This window comes from Mustela erminea, chromosome 15 (assembly GCF_009829155.1).
Source record: "Mustela erminea isolate mMusErm1 chromosome 15, mMusErm1.Pri, whole genome shotgun sequence".
NCBI classification, from domain to species: Eukaryota; Metazoa; Chordata; class Mammalia; order Carnivora; family Mustelidae; genus Mustela; species Mustela erminea.
Window position 1 is genome coordinate 55749283 of NC_045628.1, and position 24685 is coordinate 55773967.

A 24685-nucleotide genomic window follows, 5' to 3' on the forward strand; every position below is an offset into this window, starting at 1 on the left:
CTACCACCATGGAGATTATGGCTGGTCCTTTTACCCACTGGTCTCAGCCATGATAGCCCGCTGAATATGCCATGGAATGTGTCCTTCATTTATGGTGCTAGTAATGTTTTCACACACTAACAGACTCCATTTGAAACTATAGGAGGTTGGTGCTGGTTATTTCTTTAGTAGTCCCGTACAACTTCAGCAATTCAAAGGCCTTCAAGAAAGGCCTTCAAGGCCTTCTGAAATTGAAAGTAGGCCACGGTAACTTCTGCGAAGAGGGGAAAAATAAACAGAATCCCAATCTGTTGACAAGGAAACAGAGAAAGGACATGTGTAAATGAGGGATCCTCCACTTCACAAGCCACAGAAAACCCAACTTATACCAGCTCCAGAGAAAAGGACAATGTCTGGGGGCAGATCTGCCTTCGGTCATGGAGCTCCACATCCCAGCCCAGCTTTCTTTAATGGAGCCACATAATGACTCCTGCGGGAGCCCCAAGCTCTCTTCTCACGGCTGTGCCCTTTTAAGAGTTTCACTTTCGGGCGCCTGGGTGGCTCAGTGGGTTAAGCCGCTGCCTTCGGCTCAGGTCATGATCTCAGAGTCCTGGGATCGAGTCCCGCGTCGGGCTCTCTGCTCAGCAGGGAGCCTGCTTCCTCCTCTCTCTCTCTCTCTCTGCCTGCCTCTCTGCCTACTTGTGATCTCTCTGTCAACTAAATAAATAAAATCTTAAAAAAAAAAAAAGAGTTTCACTTTCAAGCTGCTGATCCCAGCAGGGAGAGCAAGAGAGGCTGGGATGAGTTTCGGAGCCCTTTGTAGGCTAACGCTCACGCTGACGGGACCAGATTGGGTAGCTGTGGCCATCGGAGGGGCAGAGGGCAAACGGGGCCATTTCTGGACCCACATCAGGGCTTCCCAAGGGAAGGAAGGCAAGTGAATGCTGAGCAGCTAACAGCAAACGGCATCACCACACTTCTTCCCAAGCAAGCACAGAAGGAGACAAAAAATGTCTCCTCTGAAGCAGTGTCTCCTCCATCCCTCAGTGACCCACCTCCTAGACAGCATTAATTCTTCCCTCCCTATGTTTCATGACACTTCAGTGTATAATGTTTTTGAAGGAGATAGTCTTTGGCATTATAATAATTCTTAGCGTATCTGTCTTTGCCACTGGATTGAGCCCCTTGAAAGCAGAAGCAAAGTGTTTTCCATTGTTGTACCCACGGAACCCAGGCGGACTCCTAAGCTTGGCATGTTGTGGCTGCTCAGTAAACAAGGTGGCTTTCATCAATGAATGACTAGTAGCATCCTCTTCAGGAACATTTCAACCTCCAGCGCTGGCTCGGCTGGGTCATGGGCTGTGGTATTGCAGCGGGAAGGGTAGCTGTCTCCTCTCTGCCATGGATCCATTGGCCACCATGCTGGACAGGAGAAGGGGAGCTACTTGCTTTTAGGCTGTACAACCACCTATGGATTGTCTGACTCAACCCAACCTACTCTTACCTTTAGGGTTTCTTAAAGGACCTAGAATTCCAATGGGCCCTTCTAGCCAAGCGGATTGATGGACAGGGAAGAGTTCGGGGGAAAGGGTGTTTTCTCTTGCTGTTTTCTGAAGGGGATGGGATTCACACATCCAGACCCATACTGCCACATGCCCCCCACCCTCTTTAAGACACACACTGAGGGATGGACAGAATGCCAGACATGCTCCAGTGGATAGGGCTACTTGGCTTTGGGAGTGGCCAAAACGGTGGCCAAGATCACAGACCTTGGTGTCAGATGCACCTGATTTGCATTCTGCCCATCAGGACTTTCCACTTGACTTGGCAAGTTATTTATTCTCTCTGTAATGCAGGAGAACTTCTTCACAGGGTGTGAAGAATAAATGAGATGCTGTATCATGAGCTCTTAGCACACAGTCAGCGCCCAAACAGTAAGTAACTAATAAAATCCACGAATGTGTTCCGTTTTCCTTTCCCCAGAAGGAGACGTTAGGTCTTGAGGCTGTGGCCCAGCTCAACCCCTTCACTCCTGTGAACGAAAGAGCCTTACTGCTCATTTTCAACATCATGCTATCAAAATAAAATAAAACCCAACAGATAATAAAACATGTTCTTGTTGTTTTTTTCTTTGAGGACCTAATCATGAGCCTTTTACAAACAGGGCTGAATGGAATTTAAGCCCAAAATATTATGACTTGGGTGTCATGGTCCGGCTTTGGGACACAACCTCCAATGCCTGCCTGAGCTGGGTAAGTAATGGGACAGGGAGGCGCGCTGGCAACCCACGGCATGGGGCCCTCACAAGTGTGTCAGACCGGGAGTCCAGCTGGGCTACCCCCACAGGAAGTAGACGGACGCAGGAAGTAGACCGATTATTGTCACGCAGGAAGTAGACGGACTCAAGGTGGCCAGAGGTTATTGTCACACAGGAAGTAGACGACTCAAGGTGGCCAGAACTTGGAATGATATCCCCATTTCGGAAGGGATGTCGCTGATGCACTTTGTTTTGTCTTTCAAATATTGTGTAGGCATATCAGAGATCCAGCTCTGGTCCCTAGACTTGCTTGGGCCAATCCAGTGTCACCACATTGGGACCTCTATCTAGCAGGCTCCTTGCCTGTGTTGCTCCTCAAAATAAGTTCCACCTTACAAGCTCACCAGGCCGGTTCTCACTGCCTAGAAGCATTTCTCAAAACTCTTAGGAAGATAATGTACACATATCACATGGGAAGGCAATTGCTCTCATAACTAGATCAAAAATTATTTTTACTCACATGCTGCTTTGCAGGTCCTTCAAAGTCAACCTCAAGATTTATCTCTTCTTGGAACCCCTCTGTGATACATTCTCATCTATTTACTGCTTCTTGGTCCTTGTATGCCCATTGTTTTTTTCTTCCTTTGTTTGTTTGTTCTTAGTTTTTATTTTGCTGCACTAGTGTTTTTTAAAATTTTAGTTCTAGGCGCGCCTGGGTAGCTCAGTGGGTTAAGCCGCTGCCTTCGGCTCAAGTCATGATCCCAGGGACCTGGGATCGAGCCCCGCATCGGGCTCTCTGCTCGGCGGGGAGCCTGCTTCCTCCTCTCTCTCTGCCTGCCTCTCTGCCTACTTGTGATCTCTGTCTGTCAAATAAATAAATAAAATCTTTAATAAATAAATAAGTAAATAAAATTTTAGTTCTAGTATGATTAATATAGGGTGTCATGTTAGTTTCAGGTGTACAATATAGTGATTCAGCAATTCTATACATTACTCCGTGCTCATGATGGTATGTGTGCTCTTAATCCCCTCTATCTGTTTCATCTGTCCCCCTTTAGTAACCATCCGTTCTCTGTTTAAGAGTCTGGTTTTCCATTTGTCTCTTTTTTCTTTGTTTGCTTTGTTTCTTAAGTTCAACATATGAGTGAAGTTGTATAGTGTTTGTCTTTTCTGACTGACTTTTTTCCCTTAGGATTATACTCTTTAGATCCATCCAGTAGTTGCAAATTACAAGATCTCATTCTTTTTTATGGTTGAGTAATAGTCTGTTACATACACACACCATATTTTATTTATCCATTCATCAATTGATGGACACTTGGGCTACTTCCGTATCTTGGCTAGTATAAACAATGCTGCTAGGAACATAGGGATGCATATATCTTTTTAAATTAGTGTTTTTGTACTCTTTGGGTAAATATCCAGTAGTGGAATCACTGGATCGTATGATAATTCCATTCTTCATATTTTGAGGGAACTCCACCTTATTTTCCACAGTGGCTGAACAAGGTTGCATTCCCACCAACACTGCATAAGGGTTCCTTTTTCTCCTCATCCTTGCTAACACTTGTTGTTTCTTGTGTTGTTTTGTTGTTGTTGTTGTTGTTTAATTTTAGCTATTCTGACAGGTATGAGGCGATAGCTCATTGTGGTTTTGATTTGCATTTCCCTGATGAGTGATATTGAGCATCTTTTCATGTGTCTATTGGCCATCTGTCTTCTTTGGAGAAATGTCTGTTCATGTCTTCTGCCCGTTTTTTGTTTGTTTGTTTGTTTGTTTAAGATTTTATTTATTTACCTGAGAGAGAGAGCAGTAAGAGGGAGAAAGAGTGAGAGAAAGATGGAGAGGCAGACTTCCCACTGAGCAAGGAGCCTGGGATCATGACCTAAGTCGAAGGCAGATGGTTAATTGGATTATTTGGTTTTTAGCTGTTGAGTTGTAAGTTCTTTATATATTTTGGATACTAACTCTTTATCAGATATACCATTTACAAATATCTTCTCCCATTCAGTAGGTTGTCTTTAAATTCTGTTAGTTGTTTCCTTTGCTGTGCAGAAGCTTTTTATTCTGGTGTAGTCCCAATAGTTTATTTTTGCTTTCATATTTTCTTTGCCTCAAGAGACATATCTAGAAAGATGTTGCTATGGACGATGTCAGAGAAGGTATTGCCTATTTTCTCTTGTAGGATTTTTATGGCTCCAGGTCTCCCATTTAGCTGTTTAATCCATTTTGAGTTTATTTGTGCGTGTGGTGTAAGGAAGTGGTCCAGTTTCATTCTTTGGCATGTAACGATCCAATTTACCAACCATTCATTGAAGAGATTTTCTCTCATTGCATATTTGCCTCCTTTGTTGACAATTAGTTGACCATATAATTGGGTTTTTTTTTGTGTGTGTGTGTGTGTGTATTTTTTTTCTTCTGGGCTCTCTATTCTGTTCCATTGATCCATGTCCCTTTTTGTGCAAGTACCATACTGTTTTGAATCCTCCAGCTTTGAGGAAGATCCTGAAATCTAGGACTGTGATACCTCCAGCTTTATTCTTTTTCAAGATTGCTCTGGAGATCCCAGGTCTTTTGTGCTTCCATACAAATTTTAGGATTATTTGTTCTAGTTCTGTTGCCCACTGCTTTGTAACACTGCACCAGGTAGTCCATGTGTTTGGGAACTGGCAAAGGTAATGAACTAGAAAACGTATCTGAAACATAATAGAAATGTATTTATTGCCCTCTTGTAACAGTTTTGAGTAGCTCCAGGTTAGAGAGCGGGGAGGCAGGAAAGGGGCTTGGCTCTACTCAGTCAGTCAGGGTCCCAGGCTATTAAAGCTGTCCCATCTCCAACCAGTTGGCTGAAGGGGAAAAAGCATGGAGGATTGCCCAAGGGGAAATTTTTATGAATCAGGCCTGGAAATGACAAACCAGCATTTCTGTTCACGTTCTCAATATTGGCTAGGATTCCATCAAATGGGCTCACCCAGCTGCAAGGGAATCTGGGAAATGCTATCTGTGAGTCCAGAAAGAGGAAGGGTTTTGTTTTTGTTTTTGTTTTTGTTTTTGGTAAACACCTACCAATCTCTGCCATAACCCCTCCCTTTGGATCTAAATATGCATATCATCTTCTTGTCCTCACACAATACGTTCACCCTCCCAAGGGGCAGCAGCTCCAAATCCCATCCAGCTCAAACTCCAAGATCTCTGGGTAAGACACAGGTTTGGATGTGGCTCCTAAAGGCCTAAAAAATGTCTCTACAGACATTGCATATTGGGAGAGCCAGGGCATAAGATCGGCCATAAAACCCCCATTGGAAACATACCCAGTCCTTATCAGTTATGAAGTCTTACTGTTCAAGCATTGAGAAGATGCCCTTTGCCCTGGCAGTGGGAGAGGTTCCCTAATTAGACGTTATTTCTATCCTCTGGGAAAAGAAGTCTTGGGCCCATCCTTCTCCAAAGTTCCAGTCTCCTTCCTCTGGGAGGTTTCCTTGTCCAGTATCCTCCATGGCCACCTGCGAAGTGGGCACTGGGGAGAAGGCTCTCCTTGAGCGTTTTACAGCTTTAGACATTCATGTCACCCACTTCCAGCTCCCGTGGGTCCCAGGGCCTGAAGATTATTTGAAGGTTTCGAGGGTGTTTTGTTGTAGTTGTCGTTGGTTTAGCTTGAACTAGCTTATGTCTCCCTTGGCAATAAAAGCCCCTCAAAACCTTGGTAGGCTTCTGCTCTATTTGTACTTCAGCAAGACCTAGAATATTTGTTCTGGACAAGATTGTGTTACATAATAGTGCTCTATAGTCTGGCCCACCTCTATCAGTTGACAGCTCATGTGACACCAAAGGTGTATATGGGGAGTGTAGACCGTCTGAAGGGGTGAAGCAGGTTGTTTAACTGAAGAGTCTTTCGATGGGCTCTAGAAGCGTATTTAATGTTGTCAATGTCTGGGGCCCCAGGTCTTCTCCTTAGGGGTCAGCAGAAGGGGAAGGAGCACAGCAGATTGCTAAGAATGACTTTCTTAAGGCCAAGTCTGAAAGTGTTGGGTCCCTTCAGCTTTCTGTCCATTGATTGAAGCTGGGTCCCCTGGTCACACCTCAGTAACTTCATGAGGATGGGGGATGTAATTGAGCAGCATGTCCAAGTAGAAAAGGAAATGGGATCTGGGCCAACCAACTTGTCCCCGTTTGCCTGGAACTTTCCTGGCCAGAGTACCAGAAGTCCCACTTCCCGGGAACCCCTAAAGGCCCGGGGAAACCGGTCCGGCTGATCACCCCAAGGCCTCCCTCACATCTTCTCTCTCCTTATGGAGAGAAACTAGGTCTCCTGTTTGTGTGCCGTCCTCGTCTGCAGTGACTACAGACTACAGATGAGGGCATGCACTCAATGTACTTGAGACAACAGAAAGATTATTTCATTTTTTTAAAAGATGTTATTTATTTGAGAGAGAGTGAGCCAAGGGAAGTGCAGAGAAGCAGACTCCCTACTGAGCAGAGAGCCCAGTGTGGGACTCGATCCCAGGACCCTGGGATCATGAACTGAGCCAAAGGCAGACGCTTCACCAACTGAGTCACCCAGATGCCCTGGAAAGATTATTTTAATTGAAATATAGGCCATTCCTGGAAATTTGGAGCATCTGTGGTGTAACCTTGCAGCGCACACAACTGCCAAACACTGTCTTTGTCCCCAAATGAGTCAGTTCTAAAATGTAGTTATTATTGAGGGAGTTATGCTACCACAAGAAAATGCCACCAATTTAACAAGAGTTCTTAGAAATACGTTTGCCAAAAGTTTGATCTGAGAAGAAATACGGAAAGAATTCTTCAGGCATTCTATTGCACGAGGCAAATTTCACCAGAAAACAAAGTACCTCATTTATTTTAAAAGAAGCTAGTGGGCTGTCCTTGAAGGCAAGGACTGTGGCTCACTCACTGTACTATCTCTGGCCTTTGGAAGGTCTTCAGTGAATGTTCTCTGAAGCAGTTTACGCAGAACTTACCAGAAAGCCTCTGCTCAGTGTCTCTAATCAGAAAGTTTTTTTGTTTTGTTTTGCGCTGAAGGATGAGCTGCTGTTGGGGACAGGAGTCTGGCTCTTGAAACAAACACAGAAAGGGAGTGGAAACTCCCACGGGCCACATCAGCATAGTAGGCGGGCTTTCGTTTGGTCTATAGTGTCCGAAAGTCAGGAAATTTCAGACAGAGCCTGGACTTCTGGATCTTGAAAAACTGGAAGACCTGACAACGCAGTGTTTGTGTCCCCACGGAGCAACAAGTGGATGGCGCTATGGAGCAGTCATCCCCATCAGAGGGAGCACGGACTCTCCAAACGCCACCACCACTATCTCATCCCACTGTCTCCCCCTCACTGCAGTCAAGAAGCTTCTGTCACATCCTGAGTCTGAGTCTACATAGTCTCACATAGACATCTGAGTCTAAAACACCTGGATTTAAAGCATAGATGTATAATATAATATTACAGCAACTTTGCCCATTTTAAAATGGTCACTGAACCTTCCATAGCTATTGATAAAGCCTGATTGCTAATCCAGGTGACTTTGAGCCTGGCATTCCATAGTACTGTTTTATATAGGGTTTTATTCCACAGGAAAATTAATATTCTATCTATATCTCCCGCCTGTAATTGTGCATTTACTTCCATCAATATTATTATTTTTTTTAAGATTTTATTTATTTGACAGAGAGAGACAGAGAGAGAGAGAGGAAACACAAGCAGGGGGAGTGGGAGAGGGAGAAGCAGGCTTCCTGCCGAGCAGGGAGCCTGATGTAGGTAGGGCTCGATTGCAGGACCCTGGGATGGTGACCTGAGCCGAAGGCAGACGCTTAACAACTGAGCTACCCAGGCACCCCAACAATATTATTTTCAAACATGAATAATTCTCAACTAATCCCTTTTCTAACTCACAGAAATGAAACTTGAGGTATTATTTCTGAGATAAAGAAGAAGAAATGGTGCATTTCTGTCCATATTCCAAATGGCCTTTTTAAAATTTTATTTTTAAGTAATCACACCTAACATGGGCTTGGACCCACAATCCCAAGATCAAGAGTCACACGCTCCACTGACTGAACCAGCCAGGCACCCCCTAAATGGCATTTTTCATGTGTGTCTTTGTAATAAAATTTTAACAGCCACTACTATTATTAAATGCTAAGTCAAAAGCTATCAGAAAATAAAATTGCCACAACTTTATTCCTACAAAAAATACAAAATTAAAACATAACAGAATGAGTGGCTCAGAAATAACAGAAAGGCTAGCATTCCTTGGGTACTTGCTCTGATTCCATCTCCGTGCTTACTTTCCAGCATTATCCTTACAAAAACCCTGTGGAGAGAACCTGTCCCATATTGAGCATGAGGTAACGGAGAAAAGCAATTAAAATCTCCTGCCCAAGGTCAGTTAGCTAGTAACCAGTGCAGTTACAATTAAAACCAAATTAATTCTAGCTTACGAAGTTAAATGAACAAACAAAAACAGTGGGCTCTACCGCCCCGCCCCCCAAAGTTAGAATAAAGGAGAGTCATCTCAAAAAGCAGAGGGTTGTAGCATCTTAGGGCAGACCTGAATCTTTGCAACCTGATCCAACTCATTTTATGGATGCGAAAGCGGGTCTGAGAGGTTCCATCTCGTGTCTACAGGCTGGTGACTGCAAGGCGAGTGTCCACACTCAGCCCAGGGTCCTTCTCCCCACACTCGCACAGGAAGTGTACTGCACAACCTGCTTCCAAGTGCCAACACTGTGCACACGTCTCCAGCTGAGGCCACGTCAGCTAACGGGAGTTAACGTCGTCTTCTCTGCCTCCATTTCTAACCCTTGCACCATTATTGCTGCTGGAATGGATTTGTGGGTGACGGCTACAAGCAGTCGTGTTGTCAGACTCCTTCCTAGCAGCTGCCACTACTTCCTGTACATACAGCAAGGTCAGAGTCATGTCTCTTGAAATTCATGTTCATTTTTTATTTCCATTATAATGAACTTTTATGTGTTTTATGTGTAAATTTAAAATTGATTCTGCCATGGCATATTCATCACATGGTGACAAATAAATGTTTTTAAAGTATGTTAAAAAAAAAAGGCACAGAACGACTGAGTGATAAACATTGTTAATTTGAAACCGAAAGCAGACAGTCATTAAAAATCATGTAAAATTCCTTCTATGTCTCCTTCACTGAACAACGGTCTCTCCTGCTGCAAATGATGTCATCAACACCCAGGGCTGTGCAACACTCCATTCCTCTTAAAAATCTTGCTTGCTCCACTGAACATGACTGTGATATAATCAATTAAATAATAACCCACAGGCCAACAAAAGCCTGTAAGCAAGTAAAAAAATGCCTTTTTAAATTACCTTAAACATCCCAAAATGTCAATCACTTAAAAACATGTCTAGTAATTACTAAAATAAACATGAATGGAAAAACATCTTTTAATAATCCATGATTTCACATACAATATTCATCTCTCAAATTGTCATGGGAGTCTCACATTTTTAATTGGAAGACCAAAATTTCATTAAGTAATGGAGAAGGAAGTTCTCCATTATCTTAACAATACATTAACATGAAATTTCCAAAATTTTCAACAATTACCACCTTTGGTGTTGAGGATCTTCAATAAAAAGCAAATGATGAAATGGCTATAGATTTCAATTCATTATGATTTTCTTTTTAAAGGAAATGTAACTACTAAGTCAGCATCCCTTTATTTAAGCCAAAGTCATATAACCTTCAAAGTAAAATGACGAAGGCTTTTTTAAGTCCTCTCCAAATCCCCCAAACCATCGTCATGGCAGCTGCCACCAGCCCGTGGCAGTCGATAGTTTACTGCTTCAACGAGAGCTGTGTCCCCAAACCCATCATGGTGAGCTCTTTAACACATGCTCACTGTCCACTTCTCAGGAAGCCCTGATGTTCCATTCACCTATCAATCTCCTACCAGCTCTACAGCAGAAGTTAAGGCCTCGTCCTGCTAGGGTTTAAGTAAGCCTTGGAGCTCACAAATGCCCCAACTCCCATTGGGTGGAGGGGGCGTTGCTGAGGCCTTCGGGCATATTAGAGCTGATAAACCCACCCTGTTCACACTGCTTGCTGATATGGCCCCCAGAACTTGTCAGGCTCACATCTCAGACGCCAATTTGCCTTAGGATTCCAACATGCTTTAAATTTTGACCTATTTTAGTCATAAGGAATCAACTGACCCCCTTGCTCGTCTGGTCCCACCTCAAATCCAGTAGAGCAAACACCTGGAATCATCTTCTTTTGCTTGGACATTTCCAGGAGCTAGAAACTCAACCCATGTTAGGAACGACATCCCAATCCAGGGTGACAGTTTCTAAAGTGGAAATCAGTTTTTTGATTCCAGAGCTGCTAATTGGGATTATACACAGAATTAAGGCTCATGACCCTCCCAGCTAATAAAACATTTGAAAACCAAGGCTTACATAGACTTCTAGAACTTCAAAGTCACAGAACTTTTTCCTCTTTCAGTGTCCACATAGGCCCTGAGAGGTGAAGCCACTTGTCCAGATGATACTGGGCTAAAGACATAAGCTCATCTCCTTCACTATGTCTCTCTTCCCCTTACTGGCTTGAAATAATGCACCGTCTATCTGTAATCGAAAACACTAGCACCCCTACTTTGTCCAACCTTCACACTCCCCTTCAAGATTTCGCCAAACTGTTTGAACTTTACCTGGAAATAGTTGCAAAGTGACTGCAGTAATGTTAACACACTCTAACATGAAAACACTTGTTTATCAACATTTTATATGCTTTATTGAAAGTTGACAAGTGCAACAGTTAAATACAGTGACACCTTACAACTGCGTAGAGAACATGCACAGAAACGTATGCATAGAACTACTATACAGGTAATATGCAGAAACCCCTACTGCGAAATTCATTTCATTAGCTAGAACGGATCATTTTTCAAAGTATTCAACCAGCTCAATCAAAAGACTTCAGTGAACAGGAATTTACTTCAAGATATGGAGCAACTAGAAGATTTTAGATTACACAAAGTGACCGACGGTGCCAAATTCTTAAAATTTCTTTAGGTGTGGTATTCTTCTTGTAGCATTTTTTTAATGTAGATCTCTATATAAAAGACAATCCACACTTCTTCAGACAGCCAATGAAACATCTAAATTTCAATCTGTACAACCTAAATAGTAGTTACAGTCCTCTATTGTACAAAATAGTTACACTACATACACAAATATACAATAAGCAAAACAACCTTCATGTAAGAGAGCCTAGGTCCCAGCTACCTGTCACCGTTTTAGTCACTAAGACTTTTATGTCATCCACTGTTTCAGAAAGAGGCACAGTACTATTGTTTTTATGGATTTTTGGTGACAGTCGTCAATTGGTTCGATGAACTACGTTTCCCCCCATCTTAGGTGAGACTATGCGTCAGTCTTTACTCTGACCTCCCTTTTAAGGTCCTCCTGGGGGAGAAGAGGAGAGAGGAAAGTCCAGTGGAGCCCCACTGCTTCAGACCCCATGGAGTACACTACGTGCAAGCAGGAGAGAACGCTCGGGAGTGGGGATGGGGAGCAGGGAAGGGGTGGAAAGGCACACAGCTCCTCGGCATGAATGAAACCACTTCTCACGTATCTGCCAAGCTGCATGAGGTCCCAGTATATCCATGCTAATTCTCTGATTAACCTTTAATTCGCCCAACTAAGAAATTTCTTCAAGCCAAAAGCATATGAGTGTTTAATACTGGAAAAAAGAGACAATGGCATATACGTCAGTCTCACTTCTCTTTCGCAGCGAGCAATGAAATGGGTGACTGTGGAGGCGGATTCCCCCTAGTACATCTTCTCTGGTCTGTTCAGTTCAGACGGCAGCAGCCAGTTCTGCGGGGGCATAGGCGGCTACGCGGTGGGTCCTGAGCCCTGGGACGCTGGCTGGGCAGGGGGCTGTGTGGTCCCCTGTGGCTGTGTGGTGGCAGGGGGGGAGCCAGTCTGCAGCTGGGCCTGAAATTGGGCAAGCTGCTCAGGACTGGCCAGTGTCTTCAGCAGATTGTTTTCCTGCTCCAGCTGGGAATTTTTCTCTATTAGTTCTTTGATTTGCTCTTTGAGGACCTCCACTTCCTCTCTAACCGCATACATCAAATGGCTTTTCACCAGATCCTGAAAGGCAGAGGGAAAAAGAGGTTTAACTTAAGCATTTCCCAGACTCTGAATTTTTAAAGCATCATTTTGCATGACGTCCAGGACTATTAACATAACCTGCCTTTTATCTTATTTAACCAGCCCTAGGAGCCATCTACTGAATACAAGCACAACTGTACGAAATACTTGAAGTTTAATGTATAAGGGGATCAGGCTTTTTCAAAGCCTGTGCATTTTTCCGCGGCCCTCAGCCAGGGATGCATACACTCGCGTTTCCTACTCTAGACTGCAAAATGCACTGGGCTTCTGGAAGGCGGGGCAGGAGCCTGGCCGCTGGGATGTCCAGGCCCGCAGCAACGGTAGCCGCTTCCCCGCCCCCAAGTCCCTCCCTCCGCCCCCCCCCCACCGCCTCCCTCAGCACCGGCTGCAGCCAGTTCCTACAGAGTATGTTGCCGCATTTTCCTCCCTCCACCCCCCTCCCCCCTTTCGTGATTAAGCTGACATCACAGAAACCTGGGCAGACGTTGCAGCCAATGGGATCTCGAGTTATTTATAGCTCCGAATTAAAGGTTCGGAGTTTGCCTAGCAACAGTGGGCAGAGAATCCCGTGAGAAGAGCCACAGGCGCTGCTCCAATAACAAAGAAAGCCAAGGCGGAAATAAAAAATCGGAGAAATCCAGGCAGAGGCTGAGAAAGACAAAACTTTTCTCCGATTCTTCTTCATCATTCAGTAGCCTACAGTACTGGGGATCCGTCTGTACAAGGTCTAGAGAGCCCCTGAGATCCCCACTCTGTACCCCCCTCCTTCCTTAGTAAACCTCGAGATTGCTACTAAAGCCACATCGCTAGAGATGTGCCCGCGACCGAAGGACGCGCAGGGCAGAGCTTCCCTCGCAATTCCCGAGCAAAAAGGGGACACCTCTGCAAAAATCCCCACGTCGTGTGAAACCCCTCGGGAATTGAGAACATTTAATACCCTCAGGGCCCCGGGCTCTCCCGCTGCAGCCTTGGGATGTGGCTACATGCCGGCCGAGAGGAGACAGTGCCGGCATTTCTCAACGTACGAAGAGCAGTCATCCTAACTATGGATGCACTGGTTCCATCCCGATCTCGCTTTTTGTACTGTGCCCACATGTAGTACAAATGATTTTTAATGAGTACCTACCATAGCTTGCTCGATTTTGTTGTCAATAGCTACCACACTTGCACCAGAGGAGCTGGAAGAGAGGGGGGAAAAAATCGATAAGTGGAATTTTTATAACATCCAAGACAAAAAGGACTCCCCTATTCTGTGATGTTACTGGCAGCATTTTTTGAACATTCGACAACACCATGTAATAGATCACCCTCCAGAAAACACCAGCCACTCTCTTACTAACGAATATCCAGACATTTCCCTATTTTAGTAAGCCACAAAAGGCTAAATTACATAATGTAGTAAAAGCCTGCTCTCCGGCCAGACCTGGGAAAAGGAGACTATTCTAAACATTTGAAAAAGCAACATCCATGTCACCGTAGTCTCCCGGCAATGGACAAAGGAATTAGCCTGGCTATTTTTCACCTGCATTATTAGAAGTATCTCACGAGTAAATTTAAAGAAACTATCCCAGTCGACATTTACCTATTGTCAAGTCTCACAGAGGCGTTTTCAGTCCCCAGCAAGGATGACAAGAAAGAAATTGAAAAATGTCTCAGTTGGTAAACTCCTAGATCCATCGCCACTGGTCTACACCATTGGGATTTCATGCAATTGTAGCCAAAAACACCCTCGCGGAAAAAAAAGGAATACCAGCAGCCTTGTTTGAGCTAGATTTTTTAAAAAAACCTTCTAGCTTTCTGCAGCCCAGGGAGAAGTGGAAAACAGCAGCCCTAATTTAAAGAAACCCGGCTTCTGGGGCTTGGCGATCCCGGGAAGATGCTGATCCCACCGTTGTGCAGAGAAGCCTCCCAGGACGACAGCCAGGATCCACTAAGGCTATGGACCAGGACTCCGGCTCGCCGCAGAATATATGGAGGCGAGAGCCGCGCCGATTGGCCAGCACCCTATTGGAACCTCCCCTTCTCCCTTCCCCGCCCTCCTCAAGCTTCCCCGCTCTCCCCACTCCCAGCCCCCCGCCACCCCCCACCCCCCACCCCAGCCTCCCGATCGGATCCCGCTCTTCGGGTGGGCTGACCCAGGCCGCAACGGACCCGTGAAGCTGCGGAGCCACCAAGGCCTCGAAGCCTTGGGCAGCCGGACCACTGCTTCGGCAGAAAATGTCAAGGGTCCCTGAAAATACAATTGGGGCCCCGCACGTGCTTACGTTTAAGGGAGTCAGACCCCGTCCCAGGAGCTGCCTGTCCCCGCGGCTTCTGAACGGAGAAAGCTTCCTATTTGCAACCAGAACCGTCTGAGCTACTGGGCATGCCCAGTCCCACCGCTAAGACTTGGAGGAGCTCGAGTGTCTCGATTTCAATTATCTAGTTCTTACAGGCAAAGTAATGGGAGGATTTTATGGGCAGGTTTATTTATAAGGATAATAACCATACTGTAATAACACTTTTTAAAGCGGTAGTGAATTTTGGAGGGAAAAATCACATTTGCTTTCTGAGAAATACTACATTTTCATGCATCTATTACTTGTAGAAACAAAACAAAAAAAATTACATATTCTTTGCTAGGCATATATCTATTGACGCAAAAAGGTACCCATCAGACGAAGAAATCAAGTAGATCTTCCCAAAACGTCCCTAGAGCCCTAAACCTTAAAATCACATCTCCCTCCTTCCATTTAGACCTAGAAAACTCAATCCACAGGTTAAGTCCTACTCAATCTATTTTCAGTAAGTCCCTAAGGCATGTTTTTGAAAGTCGCAATTCCTATAAGTCTCACCCTGTGAGTCTTCTTACATCGGAAGGACAGAAGTATTATAAAGTATGTATTTCATGCTGATGGCCATACTGACCAAGTAAAATTCCCTTCCCCAAACGAAAATCAAGAGATCTAAGAGACTAACCCATTGCTTATTTCCTCTATTAATTTAAAATATTTGCATGGACACATCAATTGAAACTACAACTTAATATACTAAAAATCTAAGGCTTTAAATTTGTTTATTATAAATTCTATGGTTTGCAAGTCAATAGTTAAGAAAGCAAACTTAACCACTACAATACTGCCCTCTAATGGCACAAGCCTATAAAACCACAAACAAAAAACTACACATAGAATATATAGACTTCTCTAATTTATAGGCACAAATAATTTCAATATAAAATTTGACCACGGAATATATGTAAATACTCTATTTACACACACACACACATACACAGTCTTTTCTCAAACAGGCATTCTCTCTCAATTCCACATCCTTCAATCCTCAGCATCCTTTAATTTAGGACAATTACCATCAGAGCCTTTCAGACATCGTTTTAAGTTGACCCAGTGCTGCCAGGGAGCATATGGTTCTAGAAACCGTTTAAAGGAATTAGGGACCAAATCTGGCAAATATGATAGATGATGACAAGGACAAAAAATTCTCTTTTGGGCTGAAAACCCAAGTGTCACTAAAAATAAAGCAGTAACATTCTTTTTTATTGTAAGTCATATTTTCCAAATTTTAAGACTTTGCTTTTGAATAAAAATGTTTGTTAGCATATCTGTGATTTACAAAACTTGATGTATATACTGGAAATGTAGTTGAGGAAGGCACCCATTTTCAGTAAAAAGAAACAGAGCAAGTGGAAGCTTAAATCAGTAATTTGGCAACCAAGGACATGATCCCTCTGTCTGTGAGTGCTAGACAGAGTTAGTATTTAATACACAATAGTTTCTATGTTTTGAAAGTTAAAGTTACCACAAACTGTGGTAGTTAAATCCATTTACATATTTTACCTGAACTGTACGTGACAAACTATTAAACATCATCTTAAACTGTTAAAAAAAAAAAAAAAAGGAGCTTAAAAAATAAAACTCTTGGGGCACCTGGGTGGCTCAGTGGGTTAAGCCTCTGCCTTCAGCTCAGGTCAGGATCTCAAAGTCCTGAGATCGAGCCCCACATTCGGCTTTCTGCCCAGAAGGGAGCCTGCTTCCCCCTCGCTCTCTGCCTGCCTCTCTGCCTACTTGTGATCTCTCTCTCCCTGTGACAAATAAATAAATAAAATCTTAAAAAAAAAAATAAAACTCTTAAGGTCATATGAAGGAATGAATTAAAAATTCCCAGCTGAAGTTTAGGATTACCAAATTAACTGGATTTTATTTATTCACGATGTTCTTGAACACAGACACAAGCTGGTTGTGCTTCCATTTCACTTGTTTCAACAGATCACAATTAGGTTAAGCTACAGAAGCCAATGTAAGCCATCACAGTCAGTTTAACCCATATCTCTGCAGAGGGACATGCTGGTCACCTCCAGGACGTGGCTATTTTAATAAAATTACAAGAAATGTCTTGTATGTACATTTATGGAAAATTTCTGGAGAATTTGCAGGGCCAGAGGATATAAATCCCTCCACCAAATTATTTGAAATCTATTGTTTTATATACATAAATGTGCTAGATTCCTTTCAAACTAGATTTTTGTATGCAGACTGAAAGACAATTTGAAAAAGAAGGTAAGAAAGTCCATGGAGGGGACAACCAAGGGTCAGAAATATTTGAGGCACAAAGTCACTAGAATTACTCTCAAAGATACTTCTCTTTTAAGATGAAGCATCTGTTGAGTCTGGGGTCTACTCAGGGCTTAACAAAGTCTAGCTGACAGGACAGGGAAAACTGTGCCGCCTTAAAGGCGTGGATGACAACAGCCATCATGAGGCATTGGGCAGAGACCAGGTCTCACTCCAGTAGAGATCTGGAGCATAGGAAAGAGCCTGAGCATTAGAGGTTGGTGTGGTGTGGTTTTATTTTGTTTTTTTGGTTTTTTCCTGTTTTGTTTTGTTTTGCCTAAGGGCCTTTTACTTGGACTCCAATTCCATGCCCTCTGCATGCTGGCAGCATGTATGCTAGGATATTAGAAAAGGAGCAGGGGAAGGTCCTGTGTTCCTTAATTCAGCAATGAGTACATTTCTTCCAAACTTCATCTGTCTTGGCCAATATAGGTACAGTTGGGGATCCACCACTCAAATAGGAACCTGTTTCTCCCTCTGTCCAAACTCCTTGCAAATCTAAAGTGACTGCCAGGGAGGACACTAAAACATATCATCCCATGTCTGACCAAATCTTGTGTCCAGGAACTGTCAGCTCACTTGCCCCTTCCTAATTTATCCTCCCCAGGTCCTAGAAGTGGGGTTACTAGGTATAGTAAATAAAACTACAGGATTTCCAATTAAAAGTGAATTGCAGATAAACCACAAATGTTTTGTGTTGGGTCCCATATACTGTCAGAAAAAGAAATAATTCCAAAGAAATCAAAACAAAAGTCAGCCATATTTGAAATATCCTTGATTTCCATAGAAAAGTTGGAAGATAAAGATGAGAAAAAACGGGGCACCTGGGTGGCTCAGTGGGTTAAAGCCTCTGTCTTCGGCTCGGGTCATGATCTCAGGGTCCTGGGATTGAGCCCCACATCAGGCTCTCTGCTCGGCAGGGAGCCTGCTTCCTCCTCTCTCTCCACCTGCCTCTCTGCCCACTTGTGATCTCTGTCAAATAAATAAAATCTTAAAAAAAAAAATGAGAAAAATCTTCCAAAAAGTGGAATAAAAGAAAAAGAGATGATTGAGAAATAAAAGAAACTAAAAGGATAAATCTGGGAGGTCCAATATCAGAATCAGATGATTCCAAAACCAGAGAACAAATAATTTAAGAATTTCTCCTGAACAAGTCTCCAGCCTAACCGAGATGACAATAAATGAAAAAAGCTCTGGGATGCCTGGGTGGCTCTGTTGGTTAAGTGTCTGCCTTTGGCTCAGGTCATGATCCCAGCGTCCTGGGATCAAGTCCCACATCAAGCTCCCTGCTCAGCGGAGAGCCAGCCAGCCTGCTTCTCCCTCTGCCTGCTGCTGCTCCTGCTTATGTTCTCTCTCTCTCTCTCTCACAAGCAAATAAATGAAATCATTAAAAAAAAAAAAAAAAAAAAGAAAAGAAAAAAGCCCTACATCAAAGCACATCAGCATTAAAGTAAAGATTACTTGGAACAGAGAAAATCTTAAAGGCTTCCAAACAGAAAAAACAAGCTATAAACACGGGAATAAATAATCAGAATGGTTTTTGCTGGCTGCCAGAGAGCAATGCAGAAAATTCTGAGAGAAAACATTCTCATTTCTCATTCTTATTTGGCCAAATCATCATTGATTGGCCAAAAAATCATTTTAAGTGTAAAGGTAGAACAAAAACATTTTCAGACACCAAAATGGAGGAACAAATCAAGCAAAAGGATGAAATAAAGAATGCTGTATATTTGAAAAGGAAAGAAAGAGAAAAGGTATAGGAAACATGAACCAGGCACTCAAATGCTAGAGAGAAGGGAGGGAATCAACAGAACGATGAGGAAAGACATCTCAAGATGACAGCTGCTAAGCAAGCCTAAGCAGCAGATGATCTGTAAGGGGCAGAAAGATGGGAGCCGTGGGGAGGGAGGGCTCGGGTGGGTGGGGCTGAGCATAGAACTGATCCAATCAGGCTGAGCATTTGCAGAGGGGGAGCGGAGCCACAGACAGGTGTCTGACAGATCTAATGGAGCAACCGGAGAAGTTCAAAGGCTTTTACAGAAAACAAAGCAAAGAAAAAACTAGTATGCTTATCAATAAAATTTACATAACTATATTAATTTTGAAAAAATTTTTATTGGTTTAACTTTAAAAAGTTAATTGCACTGGGAAGGTGGAGGGGAAAAAGACCTGAGCCATAAGAATGGTTTATGCTAAATCTGAATCTATGACAGTTTGATTATAAAATACCTAAAATTACACAAGCAAGAAAATAACAGTATAAATACATAGACGTAGGTAGGTAACTATGAGAAAACAAAAATTTTTGGCTGCCTCTGAGGAACAGACAGGGGGCTGAAAAAAAAAGGAATTTATATTTATATATACTCCTATAGATACACACAGGTATTTTTTTTTTTCTATTCACTCTGTGTGATCTTTAGGAATGTAGAAGCATTTTCTTAAAGTAAAAGAAAGAGAATGGGATGTGCAGAAGATTCCTCTGCTCCCAGGCTGCCGCTGAGTACTTATCAGCATGAGCATGTGAGCAAACTACCAACGATGGGAAAGAGGCACCCCAGAGAATCAGGCAGGGGCAATTTTTGGAAATCACACAGGGTCAGGATTAGTTGGTGGTACTACCAGCCAGAGTAAAAACAAAACAAAACAAAAAACAACTTGTAAACATGGGGCACCAGATATTCAGAAGGATACTGCCAAAGTCATGGGGAAAAGTTAGTTCTAGACTAAAGGGTGTTTTGATCTTGCGCAATGCAGTTTTAAAGGAAGCCTTGAAGATCAAACTGTTTCCAAGTAACTTAATTTTGTCCTAAAACAAAGCTCCAGGATATTAAATAAAATAGAGTTAGCATCCAATAATTCAGTGTCTGGCATCCAATGAAAAGTACCAGGCATACAAACGCAAGAAAAATAACTCATAACAAGGAAGAATATCAATCAGAATGACCCAGATATGGCCAAAATGATATAATTTGTAGACACTGACATTAAAACAATTATTATAACCATATTTTATATGTTCAAGAAGGTAGAGGGAAAATTAGCATATTAAGTTGATGTATGGAAGCTATAAAGAAATTAGATTTCTGAAGATGAAAAATATCACATTTGAGAAGAAAAATACCCTGCATGGATTAACAGTAAATTAGGGCAGAAGAAATATTAGTGATATGTTAGGGATAAAAAGTAGCCAAAATAAAACACAGAGAGGGGAAAAAAAAAAGAACAAAATAAGAAAAGAGCATCATTGAACTGTGGGGAATTTCAAACAACCAAATGTATCTTTGGTGAAGTCCCTAAAGAAGAGAAGAGGGAAGGAGAAAGGAAAATATTTGAAGAAATAATGGCAATTTGCCCCAAGTTTTATTAAAATAATAAATCCACATATCTAAGAAACTAAGCCTCAAGCAAGAGAATTGTGGAAAAAACTTCAATAAGGGTGTGTGTCATAATTAGATAGCTTAAAGGCAGTGATAATGAGAAAATTTAAGAGCAGCCCAAGAAAAGAACTAGATTATACACAAAGCAAAACAAAGATAAAGAATGTAGCCGACCTGTGGGTTGGAAACAGCTAGATAGAAAACAGTGTGGCAATATTTTTAAAGTGCTAAAAGAAAAATTTCAAAAACCTGTCAACCTACAATTCTAGGCCCAGTGAAAATACCTGTCAAAAATAAAGGTGAAATTTGTTCTTTTACAGACATACAAAAGCTGGGAGGATTTATCAAAGGCAGACCTGCACTAGAAGAAATTTTAAAGTTCGCTCTTTGGACAGAAGGAAAATGATACCAGATAGAAATCTAAATCTATACAAAAGAATGAAGAATATCAGAAATGGTAACTATGTGGTTAAATACAAAAAACTGTCCCCTATCTTTTTTAAGAGACGAATAAGTGACTGTTTATTATTGACTCAGAGATATGAGAAAGTTGGTTACCAGAGAGGGAAGGGGTTGAGGGGATGGGTCAAAATAGATGAATGTTATTAAGAGGTACAAACTACCAGTTATAAAATAAATAAGTCATGGGGATATAAGGTGCAGCATAGGGAATACAGTCACTATTATTGTAGTAACTTTGTTGGTGACAGATGCTTAGTAGACTTACCACTGAGACCATCTCATAATGTATAAAAGTATCAAATTACTATGCTCCTCACCTGAAACAAACAGAATTTTGTATGTCAACTGTCCTTTAATTAAAACTAAAATTAGAAAAAGATGATTAACTGTTTAAGGCAGAAATAATAACCATGTATGGGGAGAGGCAACAACACATGTAGAAGTAAAATGTAGGACAAGAAGAGAACACAGAGGGCGCCTGGGTCTGCCTTCGCTCAGGTCATGATCTCAAGAGTCCAGGGATCAAGCCCTGCATCAGGCTCCCTGCTCAGCGGGAAATCTGCTTCTCTCTCTCCCTTTGCTGCTTCCCGTGCTTATGTATGCTGTCTCTCTCTCGGTCAAACACATAAATCTTTAAAAAAAAAAGAACACAGGCCAGGAGGAGAGAATGAGCATACTGCTCGAAGATTCTTACATTACTTGAAAAGACTATTATGTGTACTGCAAACTCTAAAGCAACAACTGAAATAACTATAAAGACACATAGCTAATCAGGTAATAAAGAAGATAAAGTGAAATCATAAGAAAATATACAATCTAAAATAAGAGAAGGGGGATGAAGAACAGAATAAAAAACAAATACCATGATAGTAAACTTAAACCAGCTACAGCAATAATCACATCAAATGTAAATGGTTCCACTTAAATACCTTTATTAAAAGGTAGAGGTAGTCAGACTGAATTTAAAAAAAAAAAAAAGACAAAATTATATGTTGTCTATAAGAAACATACTTTAAGTATAAAGGCACAAATAGGTAAAACAAGAGGATGAAAGAAGATACTGTCTGTTAACAATAATCAAAAGAATGCTGAAGTGCCCATATTATTCAGAGCACACGAAGAGCAAAGATCATTTCATAATGAATAAAGGGTCAATTCATCAAGAGGTCATAAAAATCCTAAATGTTTATACAGTGACAACAGAGCTTTAAAACACTTGCAGTAAAAATTGATAGAACTGTAAGGAGTTTTCAATAATCTTTTTTTTTTTTTTAAGATTTTTATTTATTTATTTGACAGACAGAGATCATAAGCAGGCAGAGGCAGGGAGAGAGAGGGGAGGAAGCAGGCTCCCTGCTGAGCAGAGAGCCTGATGCGGGGCTCTATCCCAGAACCCCAGGATCATGACCTGAGCCCAAGGCAGAGGCTCCAACCCACTGAGCCACCCAGGCGCCCCTCAATAATCTTCTCTCAATAACTGAAAGAAAGAGAAAATAAGTAAAGATAACAGAACACTTGAACGCTGCCAACCATGTGACCTAATTTATTTTTGCAGAACATTCCACCCAATAACAAGCGAATATACATTCTTTTCAAGCACATGTGGAATTTTTTCCAAGATAGAGCATATTCTGAGCCATAAATCAAGTTTTAATTAATTTAAAAGCATTCACATCATATAAAGTAAATTCTCTGAGCACAATGGAATAGAAATCAACTACAGAAAATCATCTGGAAAAATCTCCAAATATTTGGAAATAAAGTAACACATATCTACATAACTCATGGGTCAAAGGAATAATCAAAAGGAAAATAAGGATATATTTTGAACTGAATGAAAATAAAAACATGGCATATCAAATTTATTTCAATAAATTTAACAACTTAGATGAAATGGACCAATTCCTAGAAAGACACTATGGAAACTCATTGAGGAAAAACAGGTAACATAAATAGCACTATGTCTATTTTAAAAATTAATTTGTAGCTTAAAATCTTCCCCCCCACACACACACAGAACCCCAGGCACAGATAGATTCACTGGTGAATCCTACTAAACATTTAAGGAAGAAATAATGCCAATTCTATATAAACCCTTTCAGAAAACTGAAGAGGAGAAAACACTTCCCAGCTTACTCTATGAGATAAGAATTTCCCTCATACTAAAATCAAAGACATCGTAAAAGAAAAAAGAAAAGAAAAACTACAAGCCAATAAACATAGATATAAAAATTCTTAACAAAATTTAAGCAAATTGAATCCAACTAGACATACAAAGGATAATAAATTACATCCTGATCAAATGGCATTTATCCTGAGAATGCAAGGTAAACATATGAAAATCAATGTGAATCACCCTATCAATAGACTAAAGATAAGTTACAGGATCATCTCAATAGAAATAGAAAAAGCAACTAACAAAATCTAACATCCATTCATGAAAAAACTCTCAGCAAAACAGGAACTAACAGGATTTTCCTCAACCTGATACAAGGCATCTATAAAACACATTCAGCTTACATCTCTTACTTCTATTTAATCTGATATTGAACTAAAAGCCAGGCAAATAAGGCAAAAATAAATAAATACATAAGTACATAAGTAGCATCCAGACTGGAAAGAAAAAAATATATCTGTATTCACAGATCACTGTCTATGTACAAAATCCCAAAGAACCCACAAATAAATTACTAGAACTAACAAGAAGCATATTTATAAGGGTCACGGAATAGAAGTTCAATATAGAAAAATCAATTGTATTTCTCCATGTTGGCACAAAAAAGAAATTGAAACTTTTCGAAGTTCCATTTATAATAACATAAAAAACACATGAAATAGGTATAAATCTAACAAAATATATAAAAGATCTTTATGCTGAAAACTATAAAACATTATAAAAGGAACAAAGAGAACCAAATAAAGTGGCAAGACATATCATGTTCGTCAACTGAAAGATTCAATATCATTCTGTCAATTCCTCTTCCCCTTAAATAAAGTATAGAAGCAGTGTGGTCCCAATCAAAATTCCAGGTAGACCTTTTGTAGAAAATGACAAACTGATTCTAAAATTTACATGTAGGGACACCTGGATGGCTCAGTCAGTTATGCATTTATGCATTATGCATTATGCAGTTATGCAATCAGTTATGGGATCGAGTCCCTCATCGGGCTCCTTGCTCAGCAGGGAGCCTGCTTCTCTCTCTGTTGCTCCCCCTGCTTGTGCTTGTTCTTTCTGATAAATAAATAAACAAAATATTTTTTAAAAATTACATGTAAAGGTAAAGGAACTGGAATAACCAAAACAATTTTAAAAGACCAAAGCTGAAGGACTTGTACTACCTTACCGCAAAACTTTCTGTAAAGCTACTCTAATCAAGATAGTTCAGTATTGGTGAAACAACAGATGTACAGAGCAATAGAACAGAAGATAGGGGTCAGAAGTAGACCCCATACATACGTAGCAAACTGATTCTCTACAGAGATGTGAAGTTGATTCAAAACAGAAAGACAATCTTTTCTAATAGCGTTAAAACAACTAGATAGCCACATAAAAGTAAAATTAAACAAGCCCAACCTGATCCATTCCTCCCACCGTATGAAACATTAACTTAAAATGGACCATAGACCTAGGGGTGCCTGAGTGGCTCAGTCAGTTCAGTGACTGCCTTTGGCTCAGGGCATAGTTTCAGGGTCCCAGGATCAAGCTGGAGTTGGGCTCCTGGTCAGCGAGGAGTGTGCTTCTCCTTTTCCCTCTGCTCCCTGCTCCACTCATGTTCTCTCTTGCTTGCTCTGCTCTCTCTCTCAAATAAATAATCTTTAAAAAAAGAAAGGAA

General features: G+C 41.5%; 1 protein-coding gene across 3 annotated transcripts in view; it reads right to left on the bottom strand.

Annotated features, from left to right (window-relative positions):
• Positions 1-10989: 10989 nt before the first annotated feature.
• Positions 10990-24685, bottom strand: part of TSC22D1 (TSC22 domain family member 1) — a 140831-nt gene continuing 127135 nt past the window's right edge. The window contains exons 1-3 of one of the 3 annotated variants that reach the window (XM_032314297.1): positions 14665-14789; positions 13527-13578; positions 10990-12379 (exon numbers count right to left, since the gene is read on the bottom strand). In XM_032314297.1, the coding sequence (XP_032170188.1) occupies positions 12122-12379; positions 13527-13529 (261 nt within the window). In that variant the 5' untranslated portion in view covers positions 13530-13578; positions 14665-14789 and the 3' untranslated portion in view covers positions 10990-12121. Of the gene's footprint in view, positions 12380-13526; positions 13579-13982; positions 14357-14664; positions 14790-24685 lie in introns of those variants that run through there. The other 2 variants (XM_032314296.1, XM_032314290.1) reach the window with 2 other exon arrangements.